The 27,032-nt window shown below is 56.5% G+C and overlaps 2 protein-coding genes and 1 long non-coding RNA gene across 9 annotated transcripts; 1 reads left to right on the top strand and 2 right to left on the bottom strand.

The window, feature by feature from the left end:
• Positions 1–45: 45 nt before the first annotated feature.
• LOC307068366 lies at positions 46–2,229 on the bottom strand. Its single transcript, XR_013811438.1, has 2 exons — positions 2,006–2,229; positions 46–287 (listed from the first exon to the last, which is right to left on the bottom strand). It is a non-coding gene; the product is annotated as an uncharacterized lncRNA (long non-coding RNA).
• On the top strand, positions 1,946–19,409 carry ANKRD13B (ankyrin repeat domain 13B; the record flags this gene model as incomplete). 4 transcript variants are annotated; one of them, XM_079726192.1, is made up of 15 exons in its annotated part: positions 1,946–2,059; positions 12,620–12,755; positions 12,890–13,014; positions 13,102–13,147; positions 13,755–13,898; positions 13,988–14,177; positions 14,254–14,320; positions 15,393–15,474; positions 16,195–16,259; positions 16,480–16,610; positions 16,704–16,861; positions 16,986–17,138; positions 17,256–17,419; positions 17,498–17,574; positions 18,052–19,409. In XM_079726192.1, 15 exons carry the CDS (start codon positions 1,946–1,948, stop codon positions 18,287–18,289), a joined length of 1,890 nt encoding a protein of 629 aa, XP_079582318.1. The 4 variants fall into 4 exon arrangements, with proteins under 4 accessions (XP_079582318.1, XP_079582317.1, XP_079582319.1 ...); XM_079726191.1 differs by having other exon boundaries at positions 18,013–19,409; XM_079726193.1 differs by having other exon boundaries at positions 17,498–17,578; positions 18,074–19,409.
• A 33-nt stretch (positions 19,410–19,442) lies between these two features.
• Positions 19,443–26,010, bottom strand: CORO6 (coronin 6; the record flags this gene model as incomplete). 4 transcript variants are annotated; one of them, XM_079725864.1, is made up of 10 exons in its annotated part: positions 19,443–20,546; positions 20,641–20,871; positions 20,970–21,027; positions 21,371–21,516; positions 21,605–21,709; positions 22,648–22,767; positions 23,394–23,575; positions 23,671–23,800; positions 24,237–24,359; positions 25,813–26,010. In XM_079725864.1, 10 exons carry the CDS (start codon positions 26,008–26,010, stop codon positions 20,424–20,426), a joined length of 1,416 nt encoding a protein of 471 aa, XP_079581990.1. In that variant the 3' UTR covers positions 19,443–20,423. The 4 variants fall into 4 exon arrangements, with proteins under 4 accessions (XP_079581990.1, XP_079581991.1, XP_079581992.1 ...); XM_079725865.1 differs by lacking the exon at positions 22,648–22,767 and adding an exon at positions 22,147–22,266; XM_079725866.1 differs by lacking the exon at positions 22,648–22,767.
• Positions 26,011–27,032: the final 1,022 nt, after the last annotated feature.

The raw sequence follows: 27,032 nt of genomic DNA, 5'->3' as shown, positions 1-27,032 counted from the left end.
AGACTTTGCCACCTCAGGAAGCAGGGCAGTTAGAGAGATCACAAAAACACTCTAAAAACAATTTAATGAGGAAATGTACAGGCATTCTCCCGGCCACTCCTAGCCGTCCCTTCCCCGCTCCAGCCTCCTCCCCAACTCTGGCAGCAGCCACGACACTCTGCTGACCCCTCGTGGTGGAGGTGGGCAGCGGTCTCCGGCTGCGGGAGACGCCAGCTGGCTCCTCCCAGCCTGGAGAAAGGGGCGAGGCGGTCCACTTCTCCCTCATCCTTTCCCGCCGTGGCCTGGCACTGCAGGGTGTGGAGGAGGAAGGACAGAAGACCACACAAAGAAACCTGAGAGAGGCTCGGAGAGTTTGCAAGCTTTTGCTAGCACCTCCCACAAAAATGTTTCCTGGATTGTTCTAAGTAGGACTGGTATGGAATCCCTTATTCCTGTCTTGTTATAAGGTGGGCTCAAGAAGGCACTGTGCCTGGTCCCGCCACCTGTCCCAGTCCGCCGGGTTGGGGGAGGGATGCGCCATTTCCAGGGCAGTCACTATCCTTAGCTCACCAGAGGAGGTAGTATTTAGTGTCACATTTTAGAGGTGAGTGGTCCGAGAAACCAGAAAATTTAAGCAATCTGCTTAAGGCCAGGCAGATAGTAAGGAGGAATTCAAACTCAGGTTCTCTCAGACACCCCAGTCCCTATCCACACCAGGTCCTACCAGCCCTTGCAATAGGCTGCCCCAGAGGGCAATTGCACTTTTATCACGGCATCTGCAGGCACCCTTCTGGAAAGACCTCTCTGCCCTGGGGTTATTCAGGAAGGAGTTAGTCTCTGGAATCAGTCACTTCCTCTCCAGAGGGGACCACATGGGGTGGAGGTGGGGGGCTGCCACCTGCTGCTGTCTCTGCCCAGCCCCACTCTGGTCCTTGCAGAGGACAGCGTATGGGGGGAGGGGTCTGTTCTCCCAGCCTTAATAGACATTCTCTTTCTAACGTCAAATGTGGAAGATGGAGTTTAATTTTAAAAGAAGGCAGGGAAGACTCCTATGCAACATCTCAGGTGCCAGATTCCTGGTTGCTCCAGTGACCCTTGGCACTAACGCCCCGCACCTTTCTCAGGATTCCTCCCATCAGTCACTCTTTTCTTGGAATCTGGATCCTGCTCACGTTCCACTAGGACCCAAACTCAATCCTGAAGGCCACACCTTCCCGCGACCCCTAAGGCTTGAGCAAGGCCTGTAACCCCCTCCTTCCCCAGCAAAAGGCAAAATGCCAGCGGGTGGCGGTGCGCCCCAGTCCAACTGGCGTCAGGACACTGCCTCCATTCCGGCCAGGCCTGACTTCCTCCCCACTCTCTCAGTGAATCAGGGGGCCACTGCGGGACCCTCTCCGGCCGCTCGCCACCCCCAGTTCCACGAGGCGGACTACAAGACCCATGATGCCGCGGGGCCGAGTTATAACAAGCACTGCCCAGAGCACCCACGTCCCCCTCCTCTCTCCCCCGCATCCCCGCATCCCTAGCCGACCGCTCGGGCTGAGGGCCGGGCTATGCAGCTGCGGGCGCGCGTCCCTGCGGCGGCGGCGGCGTCCCTGGGGCCCTCGCCCCGTGCGCCCCCGCGCCCGCTGCGGGCGCCTGCTCCCTCGGCCGAGCAGCGTCTTTGTACGCGGGGGTGTGGGAGGCGAGGCGCGAGTCCGCGCCGCGCCGCCGAGTGCCCGCGCCCTCTCCGGGCGGGTGGGGGCCTCTCCGCGCCACCCGCCGCCTCGCGAGGACGCCCGCGGCCCGCACCGCCCGCACCGTTCCGGGCGCGCCACCCCCGCCCGCCGGCGCCGCTAGCACATGCCCGAGCCGCAGCCCTGCGAGCAGGCAGCGCTGGCCCCCCGCCCCGCGGCTCCGGGCCCTGGCTCTGGCGCGGTCCCTCCTCCCGGGCCGGGCGCCGCGGCCCCGGCATGAGGAGCGGGCGATGATCCCCGCCAACGCCTCCGCCAAAAAGGGGCCCGAGGGCAAGTACCCGCTGCACTACCTCGTGTGGCACAACCGCCACCGCGAGCTGGAGAAAGAGGTCCTCGCCGGCCAGGTAAGAGCGCCGTCGGGGCGCCGCGAGGACCCCATGGCCGGGCACACCCGCCCGGCTTGGGGAGGGGGCGCGGCGCGGGCTGTCCCGCCCCCCTGGCGAGTTTGCAGCGCTTCTTTGTTCGCAGCCGCCGCTTTTGTGCTGTTGACCCGGAGAGGGTGATGGGAGCGGCCCCCGCCCGCTTCCCTCCGGCCCGGACTGGCGGCCCACACGTGCTCCGGACCCTCCCAGATTGGGGTAGGGGACGCCGTGCCCCTCCTCCGCGGGGGCAGTGAGGGCTGCGGGGAGGGGCTGCCGGCTCCATCTGTGTTCCACGCGGTAGGAGAGTCCGCCCCACTCAGCTCGGCAGCAACACCTCCCGCGTTAGTGTGCGGAGGTGGGCAAGGCCTGCGTAGGGAGGGGGTCACGGGTCAAGGATCAAAGAGGCTGTGACACTCCCAGATATTCCAGCCCCACCCAGTGCCCTCTACCCTCACGATGAGCGCTTATCTGTTTGCTCAGACTGGGCAGAGCCCCTGGATCCCTCAGACCCGGCTCAGGAGTGGGGAGTAAAGAGAGAGACCCTCTTGGGTTCAGCCCTGAAGGGCCTTGTCCAGGTGCTGAAAGGCGCTCTCCTGCCCTCTGGTGCTGGGGCCTGGCTTCTAGGCGCTGAGGAAGCGAGGGGCCCTTTGGCCCTTGGCAAGATTTGAGAGTTTGCACACAGAGCAGGCTGCCAGGTTCCTCTAGTCAGTGAGAATGGGTGGGTCAGCCAGCTTTGGCTGGGCGGTGGCCTCCAAGAAGATAAGGTAAGGGATGGGGTCTCCTGGCTGTTCTATAGGACCAGGGCAGGCAGGCAGGCAGGCAGGCACAGGTCACAAATAGTTCCCAACTCTGCCGTTGGCCTTCAGGCACAGGTAGGCACTCGTGGCCTGGACGACTAACCCTCCAGGGTGGGGAGGCAGGAGCGAGAGCTGGGCCCAGCCTGCCCTGGTTTGTCTCCAGTTGAGGCCTGCAGACTTGGCCTAGATCTGAGATCCTGGGGCCGTGGGCTGGGAGTGGTTTGCTAAGGCATTGCCCCTTTGGGAATATGCCTTTTGAGGGCCACTTCCTGAGTCACAGGAAGTTCAGTTTGAGGAGCTGTCTGCTTCCCAAGGGAAGAGTGAGGTGGAGAGCAGGACATCCCCAGATGGTGAGCAAAGTGAGGGTCAGAGTGTGTCTCTGAATTCCACCACTGAGACCTCAGACCAGTGCAGCACCCAGCTCTGCATAGTAGTCCCAGGAAGTGTTGGGGTGACCTGAGCCTCCATCTCTGGTTGGGGTGTCCACTTCCATTCTACCTCTGCTTCCACAAGGATGCTCCAGGTTGCTCCTCAGACCACGTCTCTGTTTATCCATCATAAAGGAAGTGGTTTGCAGCCACTGGTAAAGGAAGCGAGTTCAGAGTGGTGGATCCTGTCAGACAAAGATGAACAAACCAGGCACAGCCCATGCCCTCCAGGAAACCCTGTTCTGGTGAAGCAAGTGTGAACAGGGAAGTACAGTGTGATGTGCAGGGTGCTAAAACAGTCCAGCCTCTTCTGGCTCTTCTCTGCTTTCCTCCCCTTGAGGGCAAGAGAAGACAAGCCTCTGATAGAGGTTACAGCTGGAGGGATTTAAGTATGATCTGAGAGGAACTTCCCAATGGGATGGTTGACGGTTGGTCGAAGAATTTTTAGGCAGATAGCTAGTGGCTGAATGTCCAGAACACCTCAGTCACACTCCCTTGCCCAAGGGGTGGGTGGTCCTTTTCTTGCAGAGATTGGAGAGAGGCAGAATGCCTTAGAAGAAAAGGCTTTTTCACCCAGGCCTCTCTGATTGACAGTCCTCAGGTCAGCAGTCATCTTCCTGGGGTGAGGCTGGATGGGGAGCACTGGAACCCGCTGCAGGTAGGGGTGGCTCGGACCACTGAGTGTGTTCCTCTTTGCTCCCCTCAGGCTGCCACAGAAGCCAGGGACCAGGTTCACCCCATCCCCACCCACTCACCCCCTCACCCTGGTGAGTTTTTGTCTTCCTGAAACGGATACTGCCTGCCCTGATCCAGGCCAGGGGGAATATAGGGCACTGGTTGACATTAAACCCTTCTTCAACCATAAAGGAGTCAGGGGTGCCAAGAAGGGGAATGCCAGTCAGTCTGGGTGGGAGAGCCCCCTGGCTGTATTTCGACTCCAGGACTGACCCAGAGGGATGCTTGCATCCAGATGTGCACTGCTCAGTCCCCAGGGCCTCAGACTCCCAGGGAGAACTGAGGATGCCCACCCCAGCCATTTCCTGCAGGTGATGGGTCTGGGGGCAGCCACTTAACATCATAATGAAACCCTGTAGACCCCAGGCATCTCATCTGGGGGTCCCTGATCTCTGGTCCTTCTGGCACCCACTGTCACAGAAAACAGCTGGGTTTTCCTCAAACACACAGCAGCTGGGTTTCCCTGGTCTTCACTTGTCATAGCTGCCTCTTCTGCACTCCAAGAAAGCCCCGCAGAAGCCCTCCCGTGGGCAGGCTTGGCAATGCTGGCCAAGGATGAGGGGGCTGGCACGGCAGGCTTCTGAGCAGGTTCATGGGGCCTGGACGCAGGGAGGGGCAGGGAGATGGGAGGTGCTCAGTGGGTGTTTTTTGGTGAAGGGAAGGGTCCATGATCACCCCTAGCCAATACCCAGCAATACAATGGTTGCTGGGTGCCCTGCTTCCTGCCACACACCTGCTCTGCCAGGTTGGGAGGGGGCAGGGGGTTGTAGGGTAGTGGATGTGCCAGTTCCCCCTTGGCTGGCACGAGGCCTGAGGTCCAGACAGCTGGGCATGGCCTTGGTTCTGGAGTCATGCGTCCCTGGTGTTCCCTGGGGGTGGGAGGTGGAGGTTAGACTGAATAGCTCCCTGTGGGAGGGCCAAGGAGAGCAGGATTCTTCCCAGGCAACAGGCACTCTGGAGGGGGCTGGACTGTGGTCCTAGAGAAACATTTTCTTTCTTCCGGCGGCTGCCTCCACCATGGTCCTCCTTCCTGCTTTTCCCGGTTCATCCTTCTGACCTAGAGGCAGGTGAGATGGGATCGTGGGGCCCCTGGATACTCAAACAGAGGCTGCCTCGCCCAAAGTACCTGTTGTGTCCAGGAGCACCTGTGATCCCTTCTCCTCGCAAAGTAAGCAGTCCTGGGTATGGGCTGTCACCACAGCTGATGAGTTGGGAAGCTCAGGAGAGGGAGCCACAAACCCTAGAAACCAAATATCAATGTGTCTGGGATGAGGGGGAGGGGCTGTGTGGGGCAGGATGGAGGGGGTGGGCGGAGGGGGAGTCAGCAGGTGCCACCCCCACTGGCCCAACTCCACTTGGGGAAGCATCTTGCCTCCCTCCCCCCGTTGAGTGAGCTCAGGCCTGCCTGGTGGGACAGCAGAGGAGCAGTGGCCATACCAGACTCTGGCTGTCTTCCCTGGGGCTGGGGGATGGAGCAGGGCAAGGAAAGGAGACGCCAGCTGAGCAGGCTCTGGGCCCCTCACCTTACTTCTCCAGCACCTGTGTTTAGTCTATACATTTGGTATGTTCTTATAAGGTTTCACCTAACAAAAGGACTCTGCTAATGCTAAACAACTTTGAAAAATACCCTGCTAGTGCATGTGGGTTCAAGGAGTGTGCATGTGGGTTCAAGGAGTGTGCATGTGCAAATGCGCTGGCAAATACGTGTGTTACATGAGTAGAGGCCTGCAGGCCAGAGGGCAGCTGGGCACACATGTGCTTGTACACTTAGGGATGCACATGTACAGTGAGTGTGGATGCAGGAGTAAGAGTGTGTGTCCTTATGGTACCTGTACAAGTGTGTGTGTGTGTGTGTGTGTGTGTGTGTGTGTGTGTGCAGGCAGGTGCCTGAGTGGAAGCAGGGAGACTCTGCCCAGGGAGCCCCAGCTCCTAAGCTCAAAAGACCCCTGCTTTTGGCTCCAGCTGAGGCCAGCTGGGGTGCAGAGTTTCCGTTCTCTTGGTGGGGAGGGCTGGCTATTGGGTTTCATGGGAAACCTTTTCATTCCAGCAATTAAATAGCAGCAGGCCTCTGCCGAGGAAATTAATGAATTCTCCCACCTGGGCCCCCAGCAAGGTGCCTCTTCCACCGCAGGCCCAGCTTTGCACGGGTGAGGGGGAACTTCTTTGGGGCTCGGCGGGCAGTATGCAGGGCTGATGTTGGCCCTGGAAGACAGCGGTGCCTTGGGGACTCTGGGGAGTTGGGAGAGCTCCTGTGGAGTGGGGGCAGGGAGGGCACCCCTGCCTGGCAGGCAGTGCCGGCCTCTCTGTGGAGCCTGGAGCTGGGGCACCTGAGGGGGAAGGAGGCAGGCGGCATCTGGAGCCCCGGGCCCGGGCCCTGCTGGCTCCCTGGGGCCTTGATAGCAGCAGCAGCATCTGGGGCAGGGCCGGTGGGAGGCATGGGTGGCTGGGCTGCGGCCCCATGGGAAGGCCTCTTCCTGACACCCTCCATGACCCAGCCAGCTCAGGGTCTATGGATCCTGCATCACTCCCACCCCAGGACTCAGGACCCCACCCAGGTCGGACCCTGAGGGGCCCAGCTCAACCCGTAAGAGGCTCCCCTCCCCTCTGGGGAGCTCATGTAGAGCAGCAGCAGGGGGGCCACTCACAGGGGCCAGGCACAGTTTTGGGGTTTTTTTGAGGCTCCCAGTATATTTAAAAATGAAGAAATGCCAACACAGGGTTACAAAAATTATATAAATCTGAATTATTTTAAATGTTTTATTTTTGACAAAGGAGTTCCCACTCATGTTTAAAATATTTAACTGTTGCTAGAAGGTAGCAGCCCTCACTACTTTCCCACTCCTCTCAGACGCAACCACTTTGAACTCTTTAGGCTGTTTTGGTATTTGCCGCCATAATTATAAGCACTATACCTCTACAAGTATTTACTGGTTAATCAATTTTACACTTTACTGCCTTGCCTTCCTTCCCCATGTCCCTTAAAAAGTCATCTATGCATTTGTTTAATAAATATTTATTAAGCACCAGTTATGTGCCAGATGCTGTCCAGAGACTGGGGATGTAGCACTGAACAAGATAGACTGTCCCTCTGTGGGGCTTACAGTCTAGGAGAGGGAGACAATGAAAAAATAACTAAGCAGTTTAATGTTGGCAGAGAACTAGAGCAGGATAAGGGACAATAGATAGATAAATAGCAACTGACATTTGAGATGGGTTGTCAGGACCAGCCTTTCTAAGGAGGTGACATTTGAGCGGTGGCCTGAATGAAGTGAGAGAAGCAGCTTTGTGGCTGCTAGTACCCAGGAGAAGATGGTTCCGGAGAAGGCTGATATGCAGGAGTGGAGCTTGGAGAGATGGGAGAGCATGTGAGTTCAAAGAGACGTCCAGGATTCTTTTCTCAACTGGATGGGAAGCCATGGAGAGATTTTGAGCTAAGGGGCGTCAGGATCTGAGGAATATTTCACAGGATGACAGCACCTATGATGGGCCCTGTGAAGAACAGACCTAAGGAACCAAGAGAAGAGTGGGCGGAATTAGGTGACAGATGGGGTGGCCACGACCAGGAGGGTAGCCTGAAGGTGGTGAAAACTAACATGACTTTGGATCTATTTTGAAGGTAGAGCCTGTAAGGTCAAATTTTACTGATGGACTAGATATGGAAGGTGAGAGAAAAAGAAGAGATAAAAACAGTCCTAATGTTTCTTACCTGGAAAGGGAGTGAACTGAGGTGCTGTTTACTGTGATGGGAGAACTGGGGCAGGTGAAGCTGTCCAGGTATGGCTGGCATAAAGAAAGCAATGGAGGGCTTCCCTGGTGGCGCAGTGGTTGAGAATCTGCCTGCTAATGCAGGGGACATGGGTTCGAGCCCTGGTCTGGGAAGATCCCACATGCTGCGGAGCAACTAGGCCCGTGAGCCACAACTACTGAGCCTGCGCGTCTGGAGCCTGTGCTCCGCAACAAGAGAGGCCGCGATAGTGAGAGGCCCGCGCACCACGATGAAGAGTGGCCCCCACTTGCCACAAGTAGAGAAAGCCCTCGCACAGAAACGAAGACCCAACACGGCCGAAAATAAATAAATAAATTAAAGTACCCTTAATTAAAAAAAAAAAAAGCAAGGGAAGGAAGTCACAGGTCAGAACGTCCCATTTTGTTTCATGAATTCAATTTCCTTTTCATATTTTTCTCAGGGTGTAAATTACTGTCCTCCCCCCCACCGCCAATTTTTTTTTTCTTCTGTTTCCTGCATTGACAGTTGTTTCCTCTGGGTTTTTAGCATCTATTTGCATGTTTTGGTATCTTTCATGTTGGCAGCTTTCCTCAAGTGTCCAGTCACCCTCGGCTCTTGGGGCATATTTAAGGATGGGGGTGTGGAGCTTATTAACGAATGGGTGCTGCTCTAAGATGATTGGCCTGCTTATTGTTAGGATCCCCAAATTTCTGTACCCAGAGGTCTGTGGTGCCTCTAGTTTCTGCAAGAAAGAATTCTCCAGTCTCCTGCTAGGGGTAGGATGGAGCAGTGTTATGTGCAGTCTGGCTGCCAGGGGTTCAGGACTTGAGGCAGGGAAGGGACTGGGCTTTCACTGTTCACCAGTTTTCAGTCCCATGACCTCATCCTCAGACCAATGTCCGAGTTTAGTACATCTGAAGCTCCATTTCTATAAAGAATAAACCCTTGGCATCCTGTGGAGAGGAAGGGGGGCATCTCCCAGCTTTACAAGATTGGGGAGGGGGTTCTGAATTTTAACCAGACCCCCCTGTATTCAGTCCTGAGCCTTTCTCCCACCCCTGCTGTTCCCACTGCCTGCAATGTTTTACACCTGTCAAGGGTGCTAAGGGGGGAATCTAGCTTGCTAACCACTGGGGTTTCCCTCTGTGAATGCTTGGGTTCTAGTACCTTCTGTTCCCTTAAGTCAATTGTGATGCCCCAGCCACTTTCTTGTGGGTTTTAAATATTTTATTGGCATTCTTATACTTGCTCACACATTTATTTTTTTAATGTGGTTGTGCCGGGTCTTAGTTGTGGCAGGTGGTGGGTTCCTTAGTTGCAGCAGGCAGGCTCCTTAGTTGCAGCATGCAAACTCGTAGTTGCGGCATGCATGTGGGATCTAGCTCCCTGACCAGGGATCGAAGCTGGGCCCCCTGCACTGGGAGCGCAGAGTCTTAACCACTGCACCACGAGGGAAGTCCATCACACATTTACCTTTTGAGGCAATCTTCATTCCTTTGTATAGATCTAAGTTTCCATCTGGTATCATTTTCCTTCTACTTGAATAACTTCATTTAACATTTCTTGCATGTCTTCTGGTGATAAATTCTCTTAGCTCTTGTTTGTCCATAAAAGTCTTTATTCCCCCATTTCATTTTTGAAGTATATTTTTCACAGGATATAGAATTCTAGGTTGACAATTTTTCCCCCAGCACTTCAAAGATTTCATTCTGTTGTCTTCTAGCTTGCATGGTTACTGATGAAAAGTATGTAGTATTTCCTACATTTGTCCTTACATACATAGCGTGTCTCAATTCTCAAAATGCTTTCCACAACATTGTAAATCAACTATACTCAAATAAAAAATTTAAATGCTTTTAAGATTTTCTTTTTATCGTTAGTTTTCAGCATTTGATTATGATGGGCCTTGGCATAGGTTTTTTGGTGTTTTTCTTCCTTGGGATTCATTGAGTTCCTTGGTTCTGTGGATTTATCACTGTATTAGTTTCCGCAACAAATTACCACAGACTGGGTGGGTTAAAACAACAAAAATTTATTCTCTCATCATTTTAGAAGCCCAGATTCAAGGTATCAGCTCCACTCCTTCCAAAGTCTCTAGGGGAGAGAGACTCCTTCCTTGTCTCTTCAAGCTTCTGGCGGCTCCAAGCATTCCTTGGCTTGTGGTTGCATAGCTTCAGTCTCTGCCTGCATCTTCACATGGAACTTCTCTGTGTGTGTGTTTTATAAACTGGATTTAGGGCCTACCTGGATAATTCAGGCTGATCTCATTTTAAGATCCTTAACTTAATTATGTCTGCAAAGACCCTTTTTCCAAATAAGGTCACATTCACAGGTTCTAGCAGTTAAGACGTAGACTATATTTTGTGGGGGCACCACCATTCAACTTACTACAGTAGTTTTTTTAAAATCAAATTTGGAAATTTTTTGGCTATTTCTTTAAATTTGTCTTATGCCTCCACTTCCTTATCCTATCCTGTGGACTCCAATTATACATATGTTAGAATGCCTTATAGTGTCTCACAGATTGCTGAGGCTGTTTCAATGTTTTTCGATACTTTTTTTCTCCTCTGTTCTTCAGTTTGTACAGTTCTGTTGCTGTATCTTTAAATTCACTGATTTTCTTTTTATTCTGTAGTGTCTAGTCTACTGTTAATTCTATCCAGTGAAAATTTCATTTCAGATATTGTACTTTTTATCTCCCATTTCTTTCCCTGTGAACGTTGTGTTTTTCTTTAAACTTTTGAGCATATCGAGCCATTCATCTTTGTTTCTATTAAATGATTTTTTCTCGTGATTATGGGTTTTATATTTTCCTACTTCTGTGCATGTCTAGTCTTTTTTAACTGGATGTTGGACATTGTAAATGTTGCGATGTTAAGCACTGGGATATTGTTGTCTTCCTTTAGAGAGCGTTAGACTTTGTTCTGGCAGCCTAAGTTAAGTTACTTGCAAATCAGTTTGATCTTTTGGAGCTTATTTTTTATCTTTATTAGATTAGGTCTGGGTGAGCCTTTTCTCTTGGGATAGGATTCCTACTCCTAAGGTATAACCCTTCTTGGGTCTCTTGAATACCCTGGGTGATCAACAAGGAGTCTCTACTCTAGCAGGTTGGAGCTTGAATGTCTCCCTGCCATGGGTGAGCTCTGAGAATTTATCAGCCTATTGTTCCTTTTCTGCCTGGTTTTGTTGAGTTTCACTCTACACATGTGAAGTTTAGTATTCAGCAAAGATTCAAAGGGACCATATGCAGATTTCTGGAGTTTTGTTTTTTTGTGTTTTTTTTTCACATAGCTCACTTCTTCCTGGAACTCTGCCCTGCAACTTCTAGCTACCTCAGCCTCCCTGAACTCCTCTCTCCTTAACTTGTCAGCAAGGCTACCATGCTCTGCTGGGGATTACCCTACCTGAATTGCTGTCTGGAATATTCCTCCAAGTAGAAACTTAGGCAATCATAGAGCCCACCTTGTTTGTTTCTTCAGGGATCACAGTCCTGGACTAATTGTTGCCTAATGTTTGAAAACAATTATTTCATATATTTTGAAGCAATAGTTTTCTCTGTTTGGTCGGAGGGTAATATCAGTTATCTCATCATATTGGAGTAGAAGCCTTTTCCTGGCATTTTAATCAAGTTTTGGGGAGGAGAAAAGGAGTTACATATACGTGGTCAGTTCACATATTTAAGCAGAAGTCCTAGTCTCCTGAAATATATCTAAATATTTATGTTTAACAAACATATGCTTTTATCATGCAATAAAAATCTCATGTAGAGAGTCTGCCTGCTAATGCAGGGGACACGGGTTCGAGCCCTGGTCTGGGAGGATCCCACATGCCGCGGAGCAACTAGGCCCGTGAGCCATAACTACTGAGCCTGCGCATCTGGAGCCTGTGCTCCGCAACAAGAGAGGCCGCGATAGTGAGAGGCCCGCGCACCGCGATGAAGAGTGGCCCCCGCTTGCCACAAGTAGAGAAAGCCCTCGCACAGAAACGAAGACCCAACACAGCAAAAATAAATTAATAAATTAATAAACGCCTTCCCCCAACATCTTCTAAAAAGAAAAAAAAATCTCATGTAATATAATCGTGTTATTCACAAAACAATAATAGTATTTATAAAAAATGTTAATACATAGTGTCCCATAGGCACAGGACATGGGTTTGAAGTTACACCATGAACATATTCTTTCATTCTTATCAATGTATTACTGCAACTGTTTGCTAAACCTCTCAGGGATAATGTCAATGATCTAAATTGGTGGCCCTTCCTGAAGGTGTGGTCTTTTTTTTTTGGGGGGGGGTACGCGGGCCTCTCACTGTTGTGGCCTCTCCCGTTGCGGAGCACAGGCTCCGGATGCACAGGCCCAGCAGCCATGGCTCACGGGCCCAGCCGCTCCACAGCATGTGGGATCTTCCCAGACCAGGGCACGAACCCGTGTCCCCTGTATCAGCAGGCAGACTCTCAACCACTGTGCCACCAGGGAAGCCCTGAAGGTGTGGTCTTGGACCCCTAGGATAGGTCCTGTCTCAGGTGCCCTCCCTGGCCAAGAGTCTTTCTAGACCACACTTCGGGCCCAGGCTTACTCTTCACAGGCAGACTACTGGGCCTTGGAAGAGTGAACCCAGTCAGGGCACCTAGGTGGACAGGAAAGGAAGTCCTTCCCTTTCTCAGAGTTACTTCCCACCCTCTCCTGCAAGCCCCTTTCCCCTCACCTGACCCCAGCTCATTGTGTCTATTTTTTCCAGTGCCTTCTGAGATGGGCAAGCCAGGACAGCTAGGTGTTTGCTGCCTGCCTAGAGGCTGTTAGGCTTAGATGGGCTATCTCAGAAGTGACCAGGGCGACCTCTTCACCTCTTCCAGGTGGACATCGAGCAGCTGGATCCCCGTGGGCGGACTCCCCTGCACTTGGCCACCACCCTGGGGCACCTCGAGTGTGCCCGCGTGCTCCTAGCACACGGCGCAGATGTGGGCAGGGAGAATCGCAGCGGCTGGACAGGTGGGCACCCCTACTCACCCCTACCCCACAGCCTGGGTCTCCCGGCATCATATCCTCACCTCTGATTGGTTGAAGGGAGCCCTAGGCAGGGTCCTGCCGTGTGACATTGCCTCTTGCCCACACCCCGCCCCCAGTGCTTCAGGAAGCTGTGAGTACCCGGGACCTGGAGCTGGTGCAGCTTGTGCTGCGGTACCGGGACTACCAGCGGGTGGTGAAGCGGCTGGCAGGCATCCCTGTGCTCCTGGAGAAGCTGCGCAAGGTGAGGGCCAGCCTCTCAGCCTCCCCACCACGGTCTTTAAACACTATCTCTAGCGCAGGCTTAGCCACTCTCCTCTTCATCCTCCAGGCCCAGGACTTCTACGTGGAGATGAAATGGGAGTTCACTAGCTGGGGTAAGAGGGGCTGACGGGGGCCTCTCTGGGCACTCTCCCACCTCAGGGCTTCTGCACTTGCTGCTTCCCTGCCTAGAGCACTCTTCCCATCGCTCTCCCATGGCTCCTTCTCACCTCTTAGCTCTCAGCTCATTGCTACCTCTTCCTGAGGCCTTTCCTCAATGCCTCTATTGATTCCGTTATTATTTCCTTTACTTTGTAATGACTGGCTCATTTGTTTGTTACTTGTCACCCCTTACTAGAAGGTGAGCTCCAAGAGGGCAGGGGTCCTGTCTTGTTCAATGTTGTATCCCCAGTGCCTGGCACATAGTAGGTGTTTAATAAATATTTGTTGGAAGACTAGATGAAAGGTTGAGTGAGTGAATTAAATGGTGGATACTAGGGACTTGGTGGTGGCTGAGTCATGCCTGTCCCCAGCCTCAGGTTGTTCATTTCTGAGTGACTGTGGTCTACATTTGTGGGGGGGAACTGGGGCAGGGGCTGCTCTCCCACCGGTTCCCTTACCCTTTCCCAGCCACACTCCTGACCCTGACCCCCATGCTCTGAAGTGGCCGAGGGTGGTGGGCCAGATAAACTGAAGCCACCTCTGACGTTCTCTTCAACCTAGTGCCCCTGGTGTCCAAGATCTGCCCCAGTGACACCTACAAAGTGTGGAAGAGTGGGCAGAACCTTCGGGTAGACACCACACTTCTGGGCTTTGACCACATGACGTGGCAGCGAGGGAACCGCAGCTTTGTCTTCAGGGGCCAAGGTCAGGCAGGCGGGATATGGGGCAGGGTGGGGAGCCTGGGGACAGCCCCCTGAGACCCCTGACCCCCTGTGCTATTCTGCGGCTGGCAGACACGAGCGCCGTGGTCATGGAGATTGACCACGACCGCCGGGTGGTGTACACAGAGACCCTGGCTCTGGCTGGGCAGGACCGTGAGCTACTGCTGGCTGCTGCCCAGCCCACTGAGGAGCAGGTCCTGAGCCGGCTCACCGCACCCGTCGTCACCACACAGCTCGACACCAAGAACATCTCCTTTGAGAGGTGAGTGGGCATGGCCTCGGAAGCCTGGAGCCAGCCCGGTGGATGCCCCCTCACCGAGACCACGCTGCTTCCCTAGGAACAAGACCGGCATCCTGGGCTGGCGCAGCGAGAAGACCGAGATGGTGAATGGGTATGAAGCCAAGGTGAGGTCATAGCTCCCGGGTGCCAGCCCCACCACACTCTTGCCTACAGCGAGCTGGGCAGGGGTTTCCTGACCATGCTTTCTCGGCCTTGGGAGGTGCAGAGGCAATGCAGCGTGGAGGCAAGGTCATGAGACTAAGAGGCAACTGATGGGAATGGCCGGCATTTATTGAGCACCGAATATTATGTTCATGCTCAAGGCTCTGTTCTGACATTTTAAATGTATGTACTTGTATGTATGTGTGTCTATGTACACATGCACACATGTCTATGTATATACGTGTGTATGTCTCACACACACACACACTCATTTAATCCTCACGACAACCCTTTCGGGTAGATGCTATTATTATTCCCATTTTACAGAGGTTTATCGAGTCCTTTCCACCGTTTCCCATTTAATCTTCACAACTCTATGAAGTAGGGTACTGGCCCATTTTAGGATGAGGAAGCAGGGGCTTGGAGTGACTAAGTGGCCAGTACAAGGTCGCCCAGAGCCAAGCTTCAGACCCAGCTGGCTGACTCCAAAGCCAGGCCTTTACCCCTAAGAAGACTGTTGTGGGGCACCCCCAGCAGTCACTCTGGGACCCCCATATCACCCATGTGGGGCCATGTGGTGAAGGGTCTAACCAATGCAAGTTTCTGTGTCGTTGTTGTTTCCTCCTGGAAGCCTTCCCTGGTTCACAGGCTGGGTTATGGCCTCTGGTTTTTGTTCCCACAGTCCTGTGCTCTCCCCATTAGAGCATGTATCACACTGTGTTATTACTGTCCATTGTCTTCTTGATTGTGAGCCTGAAGAGGGCAAGGATCGTGTCTGGCCATGCTTGTTCACCACTGTATCCCTGACGGCTGCCTCAGTGCCTGGCTTATAAGGCCTCCTCACAAAATGTTTGTTGAATGAATAAGAGAACTGAATGAATAACTTCATCTAATTACTTGCCCAAAGGCCTGCAGATTGGAGCTGACAGCACCCCCCTCCCCTGACCGTTCCTTGTAGGAAGTGTTCATAACGCCCTTAGGGGCAGGGTAGGGGTCCCAAAGCTGTCTGTGAGTCCTTTCCTCATCTGTCCCCAGGTATATGGGGCATCCAATGTGGAGCTCATCACCCGGACACGGACAGAGCATCTTTCAGAACAGCACAAGGGCAAGGTCAAAGGTAATGAGGCAGAGGTGGATGGGGGCGTGGGGGGAGGAACCAGCCCCACTCAAGCGCCTCCATCAGTATTTCCTCTGACATCCCAGCAAGAGCCAGGATAGTTTATTCAGTCAAATAGGTTTCAATTCAAGTGCTAAATCCTAGTGATTGGTAGTGCTTGCCTAGAGTGCTGTTAAGATTCTAAGGCAACATTTGGGCTCAACAGGAAGGAATGCTACAATTGATTACTAATATCTGCATTGGATTTGGGGCAGGGGGGAATGTCATGTACGCTGTTTGTTGGCCATTCTAGTCTAGTGGGACATACCCTAGGCAGAAGGACAGGGGCCCTGCCACTGATTCTCTGTGCCCACTGATACTACAACTGACTCTCTAGGCACCAGTTAGTCTGTCTAAAGTGGATAGACATAATTCCCAGCTCACAAGAGAACAAAATGAAGTTAACATGGATGCACCTGAAGGAAAACACATACACATGCATACCCCAAAACACTTCTGGAAGTTTCTCCTGAGCCCCAGGCCTACTTTTATTCCAGCTGTGCTTATGGTGGTCCTGCCCCTGCCCCTTGGAGTCCTCAATCACCTTCAGGTGAAGGTGCCTGGGTGTGTGGTGGGGGTGAGCAATCCTCCCTCCCCCCAGGGACCAGCCTCCTCCCTGGGTCTTGGGTGCTGTCACTTCTGAGGACTGCAGTGTCCTCTGAAATGCCGTATTTCTTGCAGGCTGTAAGACACCTCTGCAGTCCTTCCTGGGAATTGCTGAGCAGCATGGGGGCCCCCAAAATGGGGTGAGTGTGTGTAAGGGGTACCCCTCTGTGGAAGGGTGTGCATGGGGATCAGGAGGAAGTCTGGGAGGCACCCTGTGGGGAATTCCTTTCTTTCCACAATGCCCAAGGCCCTGTCAACTCCACAGTGGCGGGGGAACAGATCCGGGGCTTGTAATACCAAGTGGCTGGCCTGGCCTCAGGGACTGAGAAGGGCTCATAAGCCCCTCCCTGTGTGGTACAGACCCTGATCACTCAGACTCTGAGCCAAGCCAACCCCACTGCCATCACCGCAGAAGAGTACTTCAATCCCAACTTTGAGCTTGGCAACCGTGACATGGGCCGACCCATGGAACTGACCACCAAGACACAGAAGTGAGGCCCCATGGTGGTGCTGGGGAAGGGTGGGCAGGGCTGGGAGGCCATGGCTTCTACAATGTCCCTCACCCCTTGGGATCTGGGGCACAGGTTCAAGGCCAAGCTGTGGCTGTGTGAGGAGCATCCCCTGTCCCTGTGTGAGCAGGTGGCCCCCATCATTGACCTCATGGCCGTCAGCAACGCACTCTTTGCCAAGCTCCGGGATTTCATTACCCTGCGCCTGCCTCCGGGATTCCCTGTCAAGATTGGTGAGGCTCCACCCCCATTTCCCTTGAGCAGCTATTGGGAGGATGGGGCTTAGAGGAGGTAAAGAGTGGGTACCTAAGGTGTGAGGGAGTGGGTGGTGGCGCCTGATGGTTTCTGCATCCTCAGAAATCCCGATTTTCCACATCCTCAACGCCCGCATCACCTTCGGGAACCTCAATGGCTGCGATGAGCCGGTGCCGTTGGTGCGAGGCAGCCCCAGCAGCGAGACCCCTTCCCCAGGCAGTGACTCCTCCAGTGTCAGCAGCTCCAGTTCCACAAGTGAGACCCTGTCCCGCCCTGAGCCCGCCCTCACTTCCCCTCCCCACCGAGCACTTCCCCGGGAGTGGCCGGGAGGGGAGGTCTGGTCCACTCTGACCCACAGCCCGGCGCCCCCAGCCTCGTGCCGCGGCTGCGAGATCTCCCCCGCGTTGTTCGAGGCCCCACGCGGCTACAGCGTGCTGGGCGGCCAGCGAGAGGCCGCCACCCGCGACGACGATGACGACCTGCTGCAGTTCGCCATCCAGCAGAGCCTGCTTGAGGCGGGCAGTGAGTATGACCAGGTGTGTCCCCGCGGCCGCACGGGGCCACTGGACTGCAGTGCCGCCACAGCTAACTGGCTCACCCCCGCCTCCGCCCAGGTCACCATCTGGGAGGCGCTAACCAACAGCAAACCGGGCACTCACCCCATGTCCTACGAGGGTCGCCGACAGGACAGGTCAGTGCCCGCCCGTCCTGAGAGGGTTTGGAGACGCCTATTCCCCCACCTCCCATACACGTGCACAGAGAACACCAGGGCCCTGTCACGGTGCGTATGAACACTGCCGCATGAGCACCCCTCTTGGCCCAGAGGAACCGTGGTACCGTCATCAGGGACCCTACTGGTTTCAAGATGGCGTCTACCACCACCACCCGTTCCTGACTCAGGGGTGGGTGCGCAGTACTCCACACGCGGCCTTAGAGCCTTCACAGACCCTCGCCAGACAGAATGTCGGGGCTGGGGTTCTAGAAGACTGGGAGGATGGGCTTTGCAGGACCTGGGACCAGCTCCTACCGGGTGGGAGGGAGCCAGGGAGGCTTCTACCTCCACTGAAGGGTGTTGAGGCCTGCGCTGTCCCGGGGCCTCCACACCGTCTCCCGCCCCGCATACGGGCAGATGCGCCCGGAGCCCTCGACGTATCTTACCTGCCTCCAGGAGCGCTCCGCCTACGCCGCAGCGCCAGTCCACAACCCCCGCGGGCTTGGCGTCCGTCCCCAGCCCTCGGCCCAGCCCGCGCCCAGGCCAAGGCGGCCACGTGTTCCGGAGCTACGATGAACAGCTGCGGCTGGCCATGGAGCTGTCTGCGCAGGAGCAGGAGGAGCGGCGGCGGCGCGCTCGCCAGGAGGAGGAGGAGCTGGAGCGCATCCTGCGGCTCTCTCTGACTGAGCAGTAGCGCCCACTGCCGGGCCCCTTGGCCACGCCCCGCGGGACCCGCCCCGGAGCGAGAGTCGCCCCTCCTGCGCGCTCTCCGAGCTGAGTCCGGAGACACGAACCGCCGCCTCGGGGGCGTAGCGGCGCACCCGGCACCAGATGGGGAGGGGTTCGGCCCGACCGTGGGGTACCTTCCTGGAGGCAGCTGGCACGGCCCGGCTCCCCTGCTTTGCTGTATCCTGACCCCACCCCACTCCCCTGGACTCTGACCGGTCCAAGGGCGGAGCCAAGCCGTTTGAGGGGGAGACGGTCCTTAGAGGAGCACTGTCTCCATCCCTTGCTCCTTCTGGCCGGTCCTCCTTTCTGCTCACTGACCCCACTCCAGGACACTGCCCGTGAAGCCTTTGCATCTCCGCTCTTCACCCCCGGGGCGCAGCTGAGCTCCCCACGTGCTGTGTGGCTGCTTCGTCCTAGACACAAACCAGCACGTCAAGGGCCCAGCTCCTCCCCGACCCCGGCATTTCAGCGTCAAGTGCACTTAGCGGGGTGCCCGGCTCCCCCAGCCCCCACACCCCTCCCGGGTCTCAGGGTGGTCCCAGCTTCTCTTTGGGTGACCACAGAGGTTGGAGTCCCCATCCCCAAGGCACGTTTTTGTGAGCAGGGAGGGTGCCCAAGGTGGCCCCAGGTCTGGGCAAGGCCTGGCTCCCTCGTGGTGTCTTGGCGAATGGGGGGGCATAGTGGGCGTGGGGCAAACACCAGACTGGACACGGGGGTTGCCCAGGGCCCTGGCACCACCATCCATCCCTTCCCACCAGCTGCTGCTAGCCCTCTGTGGTTGTGCATCCTACTTTCCCCCCACCCAGGGGCTGACTCCAAAACCCTTCATCCAATGGTGCTAACCCCCGGCTCTCCCCTGCCCCAACCCACCACCCAGAGAAGCACAGACCCCGCCAGGGGCAGGGGCCCACTGCACACCCTTGTCTGGGTTCTCTCGGACTGGCCTTCCTGGCTCAGCCAGTGAGGCTTGGAAGGGACACGAAAGCAATGGAAGAAAACAACAAAGGGAAGCTGTTCCTCTCACCCTCTTCCCTGATGCCAGGGGCACCAGACTGATTCTGAGGCACAAATAAAAGAGGCTTCAAACCCGAGGCTTTTCCTACCTGCCTTTACTGGGGAAGAACGCCCATCTGCGGGTTGAGGGTTCCTTCTGAACCTCAGTGTGGGGAGGGCTCTGAAGTAAGAGGATGTCTGGTGGGTCCTGAGCCAAGCGTTGCATTTGTCAGGGCCCCCAGGAGTCTGGTGGTGGCACTTACAGAGGCTGGGGGTCTAGCATCCCCACCCATGCAGGAGGCACAGACTGAGCACTTGGTAAAATGTTTCATTCAGTACGTCTTGTTTTCCTCCTAGAGTCAAGGCCACAACAGAGGGCTGGGGGCAGAGAGTGTGTGCGTGTGTGTGTGTGTGTCTGGGAGGGGGGAGGTGTGAACCTGCTTCCTCATGCCAGTTCTCTGGTTGGTTCTCCTGCGGGAGTGCCGTGAGGAAGCCGTCCTCTCCCCTGCAGATGGAGAGAAGGAAGAGAGCCCTCTGCCATAGGCTGCTGGGTGTAGCCCGTGGGTCCGGCTGTACAGCCAACGTTTGTGTATGTCCGTAGAACTGGGGTGACGCCCGTTCAGTTTACCACTCAGGGTGGTGGAGTCAAGTGAGCTGATTAGAGGGAGAAGCGTTGTAATTTTCCCCAGCCGGTCTGGGGAGACCCGTCAAATCGCTACCCCTTTGAGGTCAAGCCCAAGCTCCCCAACATCCCCAAGCATTGCGCTAATACTAAGCACTTTCCCTGCCCTGGGCGGGAAGGGAAACAAAGGGGACACTGCCTGCCCTGCAGCACCATTGTTGAGGCCCCCGTCACCCTGGGCCTTCCAAGGCCAGCTCCTGCTGAGTCCTGTACGGGGCACACAGCCCGGTAGGCGCCAGACGGACGCGAGAGTCCGCAACGCTTCATTTGTCCAGGACTCCCGCGAGGGGCGGAGTTCCCTCCCCAGTCCCGGCCCAGGCCCAGAGAGGCGGGGTGCGGAGGGCCCAAAGCCGGGGCGGCGCGGGAGTGCTTGCGCTCCGCCCCACTTTGCCCTCCCGGCTTGGAGCTTCCCCGGCGCGATGCGCTAGTCCGTGCCGTCCACCAGCTCGCACAGCATGTTCTCCAAAGACGTGATGCGCTGCTCCTGGGCCTGCACCTGCTCGCGCAGGGCCTTGATCTCCTCCAGCAGCGTCTCCAGGGTGTGCTGCTGTTGGACGCAGAGGACGGAAGAGGCGGCGTTGGGCGGGGTGCGGTAGGGGGATGTGAAGATTGGGCCTGGGTGGAGCAGGGCGGGACCTTACCGACAAGGGGGCGTCGCTGGCTGACTGGCTACGGCGGGGGCCGGGGGGCGGGCGCACGTCCAGGATGTTGCGCTTGGTGACCCGCAGCTCGCGGTGCTTGGGGGGCATGTAACCGTCCCTCAACGAGATGAGCACGGGTTCGGCGTCCTGGCCGGATAGCCATTCATCCGCTTCTAGGGCCGGTTCGGGGCCCGGCGTATCTGGGTAAAGGTCGTCTTGGAACAGGTCTGACTGCATGGGTAGGGGGACACGAGAACGAGCAGGGTGCCAGGCCTGCTCCGCTCCTTTCCGCCTTGGAGCCCTGCCCAACCCCTCTCCCGGCCACTCACCTTGCGGGGCACAGTCATGATGATGGGTTCACACTTTCTTTCGTGCAACTTGTAGAACCTATAAGGGAGCGGGGATCGGCACACGCTCAGGCTCCCACTCCCTTAACTCTTGCCCGGGGCCAAGGGGTTAGAGGCCAACACTTGCTGAGCGCCTACCATGCATTGCACTTTAAACACCCTCTGATGGGGTGTTTATCATCATTAAGAGATGAAGAAACTGAAGTTCGGAGAATGTCAAGCCTGTAGCATTGGGGCTGGCACTGGAAACAAGCCCGTATGACACCCCGCATCCCCGAAAACCCACTATTTTCCAGAGACTACACTATTGGGGAAGCCCCCGGGTCTTCCCGGATGGGACGTGGGCACAGAAGCAGGTGAGCGGGAAGGGCAAGGCTGCTGACCGTGCAATCTCGCACTTGCTGACATCCAGTCCCCGCTTGGGCATGAAGCCCATGCCCCTCTGCGGCTCCTTGCTGCTGAACGTGTTCAGGTAATGCACGAAAGGTGGTTCCTCGGTAATCTCAAAGTACCGAATGCTGCTGTCGCCCTGCAAAACCAGTCGGTTCGGAGATATGCTGGGCGGGCGCCCGATAGCTCGGTCCAGACCCCTCTTCTCCCCTCCCTGCTGCGAGCACCTTGCCACACAGGTAGACGATGCTGGAGTCGGGATCGTAGAAGGGCAGCAGGACCCCGTTGCTTGTGTCCATCTCCTGCAGTGCCACTGGCTCCTCGAAGTTGTTCTGCCCGAGCACAGGAGGCGTGACCAGCCCTGTCCCGCCCGCCGTGCCGCTCTGGATCCCTTGAAGCTCCTGTACGCTTCGTGCCCTCCCCAAAGCCCACGCATTCCCAAGGCAACTCTGGTGAAGAGAGCTGCAGACCCCAAACCTGGACACCACTCTCGGTCCCCCGCACCGATACCCCCTGCGCCGCCGCATGCAGTCACCGCAAACCACCCCCAGGGACTCGGCATCACCAGGCAGGGGCGCCAGCGGGGGCTCCTTCAGGCGACGCAGCAAAACTGGGCAGAGGGGTGGGTGTTAGGATGGCAGGCGCTGCAAAGAGGGCAGCAGCCTCCAGCCCTGTCCAGGTGGGCATGCCCTGCGGGTGGGGGGCGCCTGGCCCCTCTCCCGTGATGCCAGTCCCCGGGGCACACACCCCAAGCGTCCAGCTGCGTTACCGGGTCCCACAGGCCCAGCTCTCGCTGGCTCATGCGGGTGAAGCCCGTGGTGAAGATATGACCCTGGCGCGTGAAGACGGCCCGCATGGGCCTCATTCCCTCGTGGGCCGCAAACCTCTCCTGGGGGGAGGGGGAGACAGGGAGAGGCGTCACCCAGCTGCCTGCCCTGGGGAGCCTGGAGGGCCGGGCAACCAACTTGCTGACTTGGGTGTGGGGGGCGGAGACAAAAGGGGTCCTAAATTTTCAGTTTCCTGGAGTCTCCTGGCTGGCCCCAGGCCTGGAGAGCGCGGGGTGCGGGCCTCTCTCTGCAAATTCTGAGCCCTTAAGCGCCCTCAGAGCAGGGGGTGCCTGCGGGTTTCCCAGGGGAGCAGAGAGGCGTTTCCCAAACGGGAGCTCCCCGCTCCGCTTCAGCTATCTTGGGCGCGGGCCACGGTCTGGGAGAGCGCTCCCGGCTGACCCAGCGAAGGAGCGAGCGCGTGCGCCCGGCGCGGCCTGGCCTACCGGGTCCCAGAGCGCGAGTTGCCGCTCACTCATCCTGCTGAAGCCGGTGCTGAGTAGCTTCCCGTCTGCGGTGAAGACGGCCCGCAGCGGGCGGGCGCCCTCGTGAGGCCGGGCTCGCTCCTGCTCGCGGGGTTAGTGGGTTAGAGTGCCCGCCGCCCCGCCCCTCTCCGCTCCCGCCGCGCGCACTCCGCGCAGACGTGCACGTGCCCCGCGCATCCAGCGCCCCGCCTTAGGTTGAGGCTGGTGAGGCAGGTGCCGCCGCCCTCCCAGGGCACCCAGCTGGGGCAAACAACGCGCGAGGGTTGCCTCCAATCTCCCGCCTAGCGGGTCAACTAGGTTGGAAAGGGGCCTGCCCGCGAGCCAGTGTCAGGCTCAGGCGCCGGAAGATGGCGCTGGGTGCCGGCTGGGAGGAGAGGGGTCCGGGGGCGCAGGTTCGGTTCATGCAGGTCTGGTGGGAGGGTAGAGTTTGCAGCTTCTCCCCTCCTCAGTCACAAATCGAGCAGCCCTCCTCTGAGCTTCTGAGATGCAGGGGAGGGGAGGGAACAGGAGCGGGGCTGAGAATTGCGGGCTGGGGGCTTACTTAGGTCAGGGGCTGTGGTTGCAGACACGGAGGGGCAAGGCTGGTGTCTGGGGTTAAGGTGGAGGAGGTGAGAGCTGGGACGAGGGGCTCAGGGGGTTGTGGGTACAGAGGCCTGACAGCTGCTTCCTGGGGCAGGGGTTGGGACGTGGCCAGGCTAGGCACTCACCGCCACCACCTGGCCCTTGCGGGGGTCGATGATGCGCAGGGTCTTGTCCTTGCAGGTGGTGGCTAGCAGCCTCCCGTTGCTGTTCCAGCACACGCTGTGGATGACGTCCGGGTGTATGTCGTCTAGACTCAGAAGCACCTCCCCAGTGCCCACGTTCCAGATGATGATCACATTGTCACCACCTGCCCGGAATGGCCAGGCACCGTCACGTGGCCCTGCCTTTGCCACTCCCCACACCCCCAATCTATGGTGGGGACCCCTCCCTAGGCCCCCAGACCTGCACTGAGCAGGACATTCCGGGCAGTGGGGTGCCAGGAGAGGATGCCCACACGTTTGGAGTGGCCCTCGAGTGTGAGGATGGGTTCTGTAATGTTGCGCATAGGGGTATAGTCTGGAATCTGCCACACCTAGATAGAAGGAAAAGGCATAGGGTAGGTGGGATGAGGAGCCCACTTTGTCACTCTGCTCTTCCCTTACTTCCCCCACCCCCCTTCCCCAGGGTCAAGTGCAGGACAAGATGTGATGGTGCCCACATGGGGCAGAAGCAGCTGGGAGCCAGGAGGTGGCACTGTCAGCTTTCCAGAGACCTCCCTACTCAACCGAGCAGGGAGACTTCAGAGCACTGCCCCCCTGCTCTTCAGGCCCCAAGGTAGCCATGGCTAAAATTAGTCCTAAGCAGTTCATCCTGGGAGGGGGTGGGCCTGTAGCTAAAAATAGCCTGGGAGCTGGACAGGGCAGGGCCCTGGAACTCAGCACCTCCCTCACCACCTTCCGCAGCACAGGTGAGGCAGCCCTCCCTGCTTCCCCTGCCCGACAGCCCAGCAGCATCCACCTGGCTCCTACCATGATGGTGGTGTCATCTGAGGCACTGGCGATGACGTTGTCATTGTGTGGGCACCAGTCGATGTCCAGCACAGGGGCAGTGTGCCCAGTGACCAGTGGGTAGTTCTTATCCACTCGCCCTGTCTGCAGGGGTCAGAGAAGGAGATGTGGGGCCACTGTCCTGCGTGTTTTCAGGGGGTGGGGAGTGGATCTGTCTACATCTCAATTCTCTATTTTCTGTTTTCTCTTTGCAGAACCCACCCCCTTTCTGCTCTTCCAACCCCATCCGGCCTACTTCCTCTACTTCACGGAAGACAGAGTTGAAGTCATTTCATATCAAGGAATCAGACACAGAGAGGTAAGATAACTTAACCAAGGACACACAGCAAGATACTGGTAGAGTCAAGACTTGACTTCTTAGTCCAGTGCTCTTCTAAAAACATCTACTTGGAGGAGACTGTTCTTGGGCCTGTTCCCCCAACTGAAATGTCCATGGCAAGCCCCTGGTGGAATAGGTCAAGGTAAGGTAAGATGCAATGCAGTGCTTGACAGCCCTTTACTAGCCACAGTTGGCAGATCTCCCCCTTGTCAATGGCTTTACCTTGGAACCACATGCAGCAGGCATTCCTTGTGCCTGCCGTCTCCCAACCTGAGCTGGGGCCCATCTATTTTTAATCTTTATGGTATGTTTGTGGGGGCTCTGAGGCCTTTGCAGGGGCTGGCGTCAACCCAGACCAGGCGGTAGGGGAGAGGGGTGGCCGTGTGGCATTGGAACGGCACTTGTACTGGGGGAGGAGGTGGCTCCAGCTGAAATTTGAGCCCAGGGGATGATGTCCTTGGATGGTGTCTGCATTGTCCTGGAGTGAGTCACTGGCTATTGCCAGGCCTCATCCTGACCTTGCCACCTGTGGGGCCTCCCCTAACAAGGTGTAGGAGCCGGAATCCAGGTCAAGGTCATGCCTTGGAGTGGCCATCCTGTGGGTAGAGATGGCTGAGGGGCTTGAGGCTACTCAGTAAAGGTGCTGGTCATTGCCTGGCCCCCATCCCTGGAGTAGAGGGGGCTTTGGCCTTATATGTCATGTCCCCCGGCCCTTTGCTCTCATTCTACCTCACTGCAAGAACCAGAATCGGGGAGGTGGCCAAGAACTCTTTGGATAGAGCCTGACTCTGTCCTCAGTGTGCTGCTCCGGGGTGTGATTTAATCCAATGCTCACCCTGGGCTGTGTACAAAGATCCTGACACCAAAAACATAAGGGGTGTGGCATCAGGAGAGATAGGAACAGAATCTGGCCAGGTTCTGTCTCCACTGCTTCCCAACTATCCATCACCCACTCCTGGTCCCTGCTGGGAACAGGGTGCTGCATGGAGAAGGGATGGGCTGCGAGTAGGTGGGGGCCGATGTGATGCTGCTGTTCTAGGAGGGGTGACAGAGCCTCCCAATTGGTCCCTGAGTGATTGGGGAACAGGGAGCCGTCAGTCCACATAGACTGCCCTCCTGACTGAGGAATGGAACTAGGTGAGAACACAGGCTGCTATCAGGAGTCCCCAGGAGTCACAGCCAGTGTCCTCCACCTGCTTCCTTCCCCTCATCTCTCACCTTGGCCAGAGGCAGGACGATGAAGGCACCTCCACCTCCAGCCTCCACAATAATGGCCAGGAATTTGGGGTTGACGGCACAGAAGGAGCTGTCCCATGTGACCTTGGACACACGGATGTCCTCGTAGGCCTGGTCAGCCTTTGCCGCCTGTCCAAACACATGGCGGAACTTGCTCTGCCGAACCACGCGCCGGCTCATAGCTGGGGGCAGAGATGGAGGATCTCGGTGCCCAAATTTTGGTCCTTAGTCCCGTAGCTGTGGGAGGGAGGGAGGAAGAGTTGGGGCAGTGGCAAGTGAGAAGGGTTATCTGACCAAGAGTCAGCTATAAATTAATATAGAGTCTGGTCCTAGAAGCAGGGAGTTTTCCTCAAAGTGATGTATGGGAAAGTTCTTTGCTTAGTTCGAGGGGCTAGGATTTGGGGCCTGACTTCTCCTTAGAGAGCCAGGCTGGGGGACAGTGGAGCCTGACTGGGCCTGAAAGCTTCCTGGAGTTGAAGTGGTTTTGGGAGGAGCCTCAATGCCAGGCTGCCCTCCCACTGCCAGGCTTGTATGAGCATCTCTTCATGGAAGTGGTTTATCTCCCAGAGGCATCTTGTCCAGAATCAGAGGCTTTGGCTTAAGGCCATTTGTGGGGTTAGGACTGCAGCCACTCAAGATCCTAAACTCAGCATCTGTGGCATAGTTTAGGTGGATGGGGTTTTGCCTTTTTCTAAAAATTTGCCAAGGAAAAGTTCCTCCTGTTAGCTCACCTGAGTTCTTCCTGCTACTGTTTTCATCAGTTTCCTCCCATGCTGTTGGCGGGGGGTGGTGGTGGGGGACACAGTGTAAGGTGGATCTCTCCTCCTCCCACTTCTCTCTGCACTGGCTTCTCTAAGAGGCCCTCACCACTGTGTTCTGGCTTTTGCCGGCCATATTTCAGCTCCACTGCTCTTCTGGGTCCTCTCTCCTACTAAATTCTCTTGGGGGTGGGGTCCTCGACCCCCCTCCCCCCGGCTCAGAGCCATATTTTCAGGAGTGGAGTGAGGAGGGTGAGGTGCCTTTTCTCCCGCTTGGGGCTTGAGCTAAGCTCTTCCCCAGGGGACACACCGAGCTCTTCCAAAGCCCCAGCGACTGACTCCAGCCCCTCCCCAGCCCCGGGCACCCCTGTGCCCTTCAAGACGCTTCTACGGCTCCCGGCCTGAGGCCCGGCCTCCCCGCACCCTTCTCCGGCCTCCTGCCCA

Source organism: Hyperoodon ampullatus (genome assembly GCF_949752795.1).
Source record: "Hyperoodon ampullatus genome assembly, chromosome: 19".
Lineage (NCBI taxonomy): Eukaryota > Metazoa > Chordata > Mammalia > Artiodactyla > Ziphiidae > Hyperoodon > Hyperoodon ampullatus.
The sequence above is the reverse complement of the archived record's forward strand: the minus strand, read 5'-3'. Positions and strand labels throughout refer to the sequence as shown.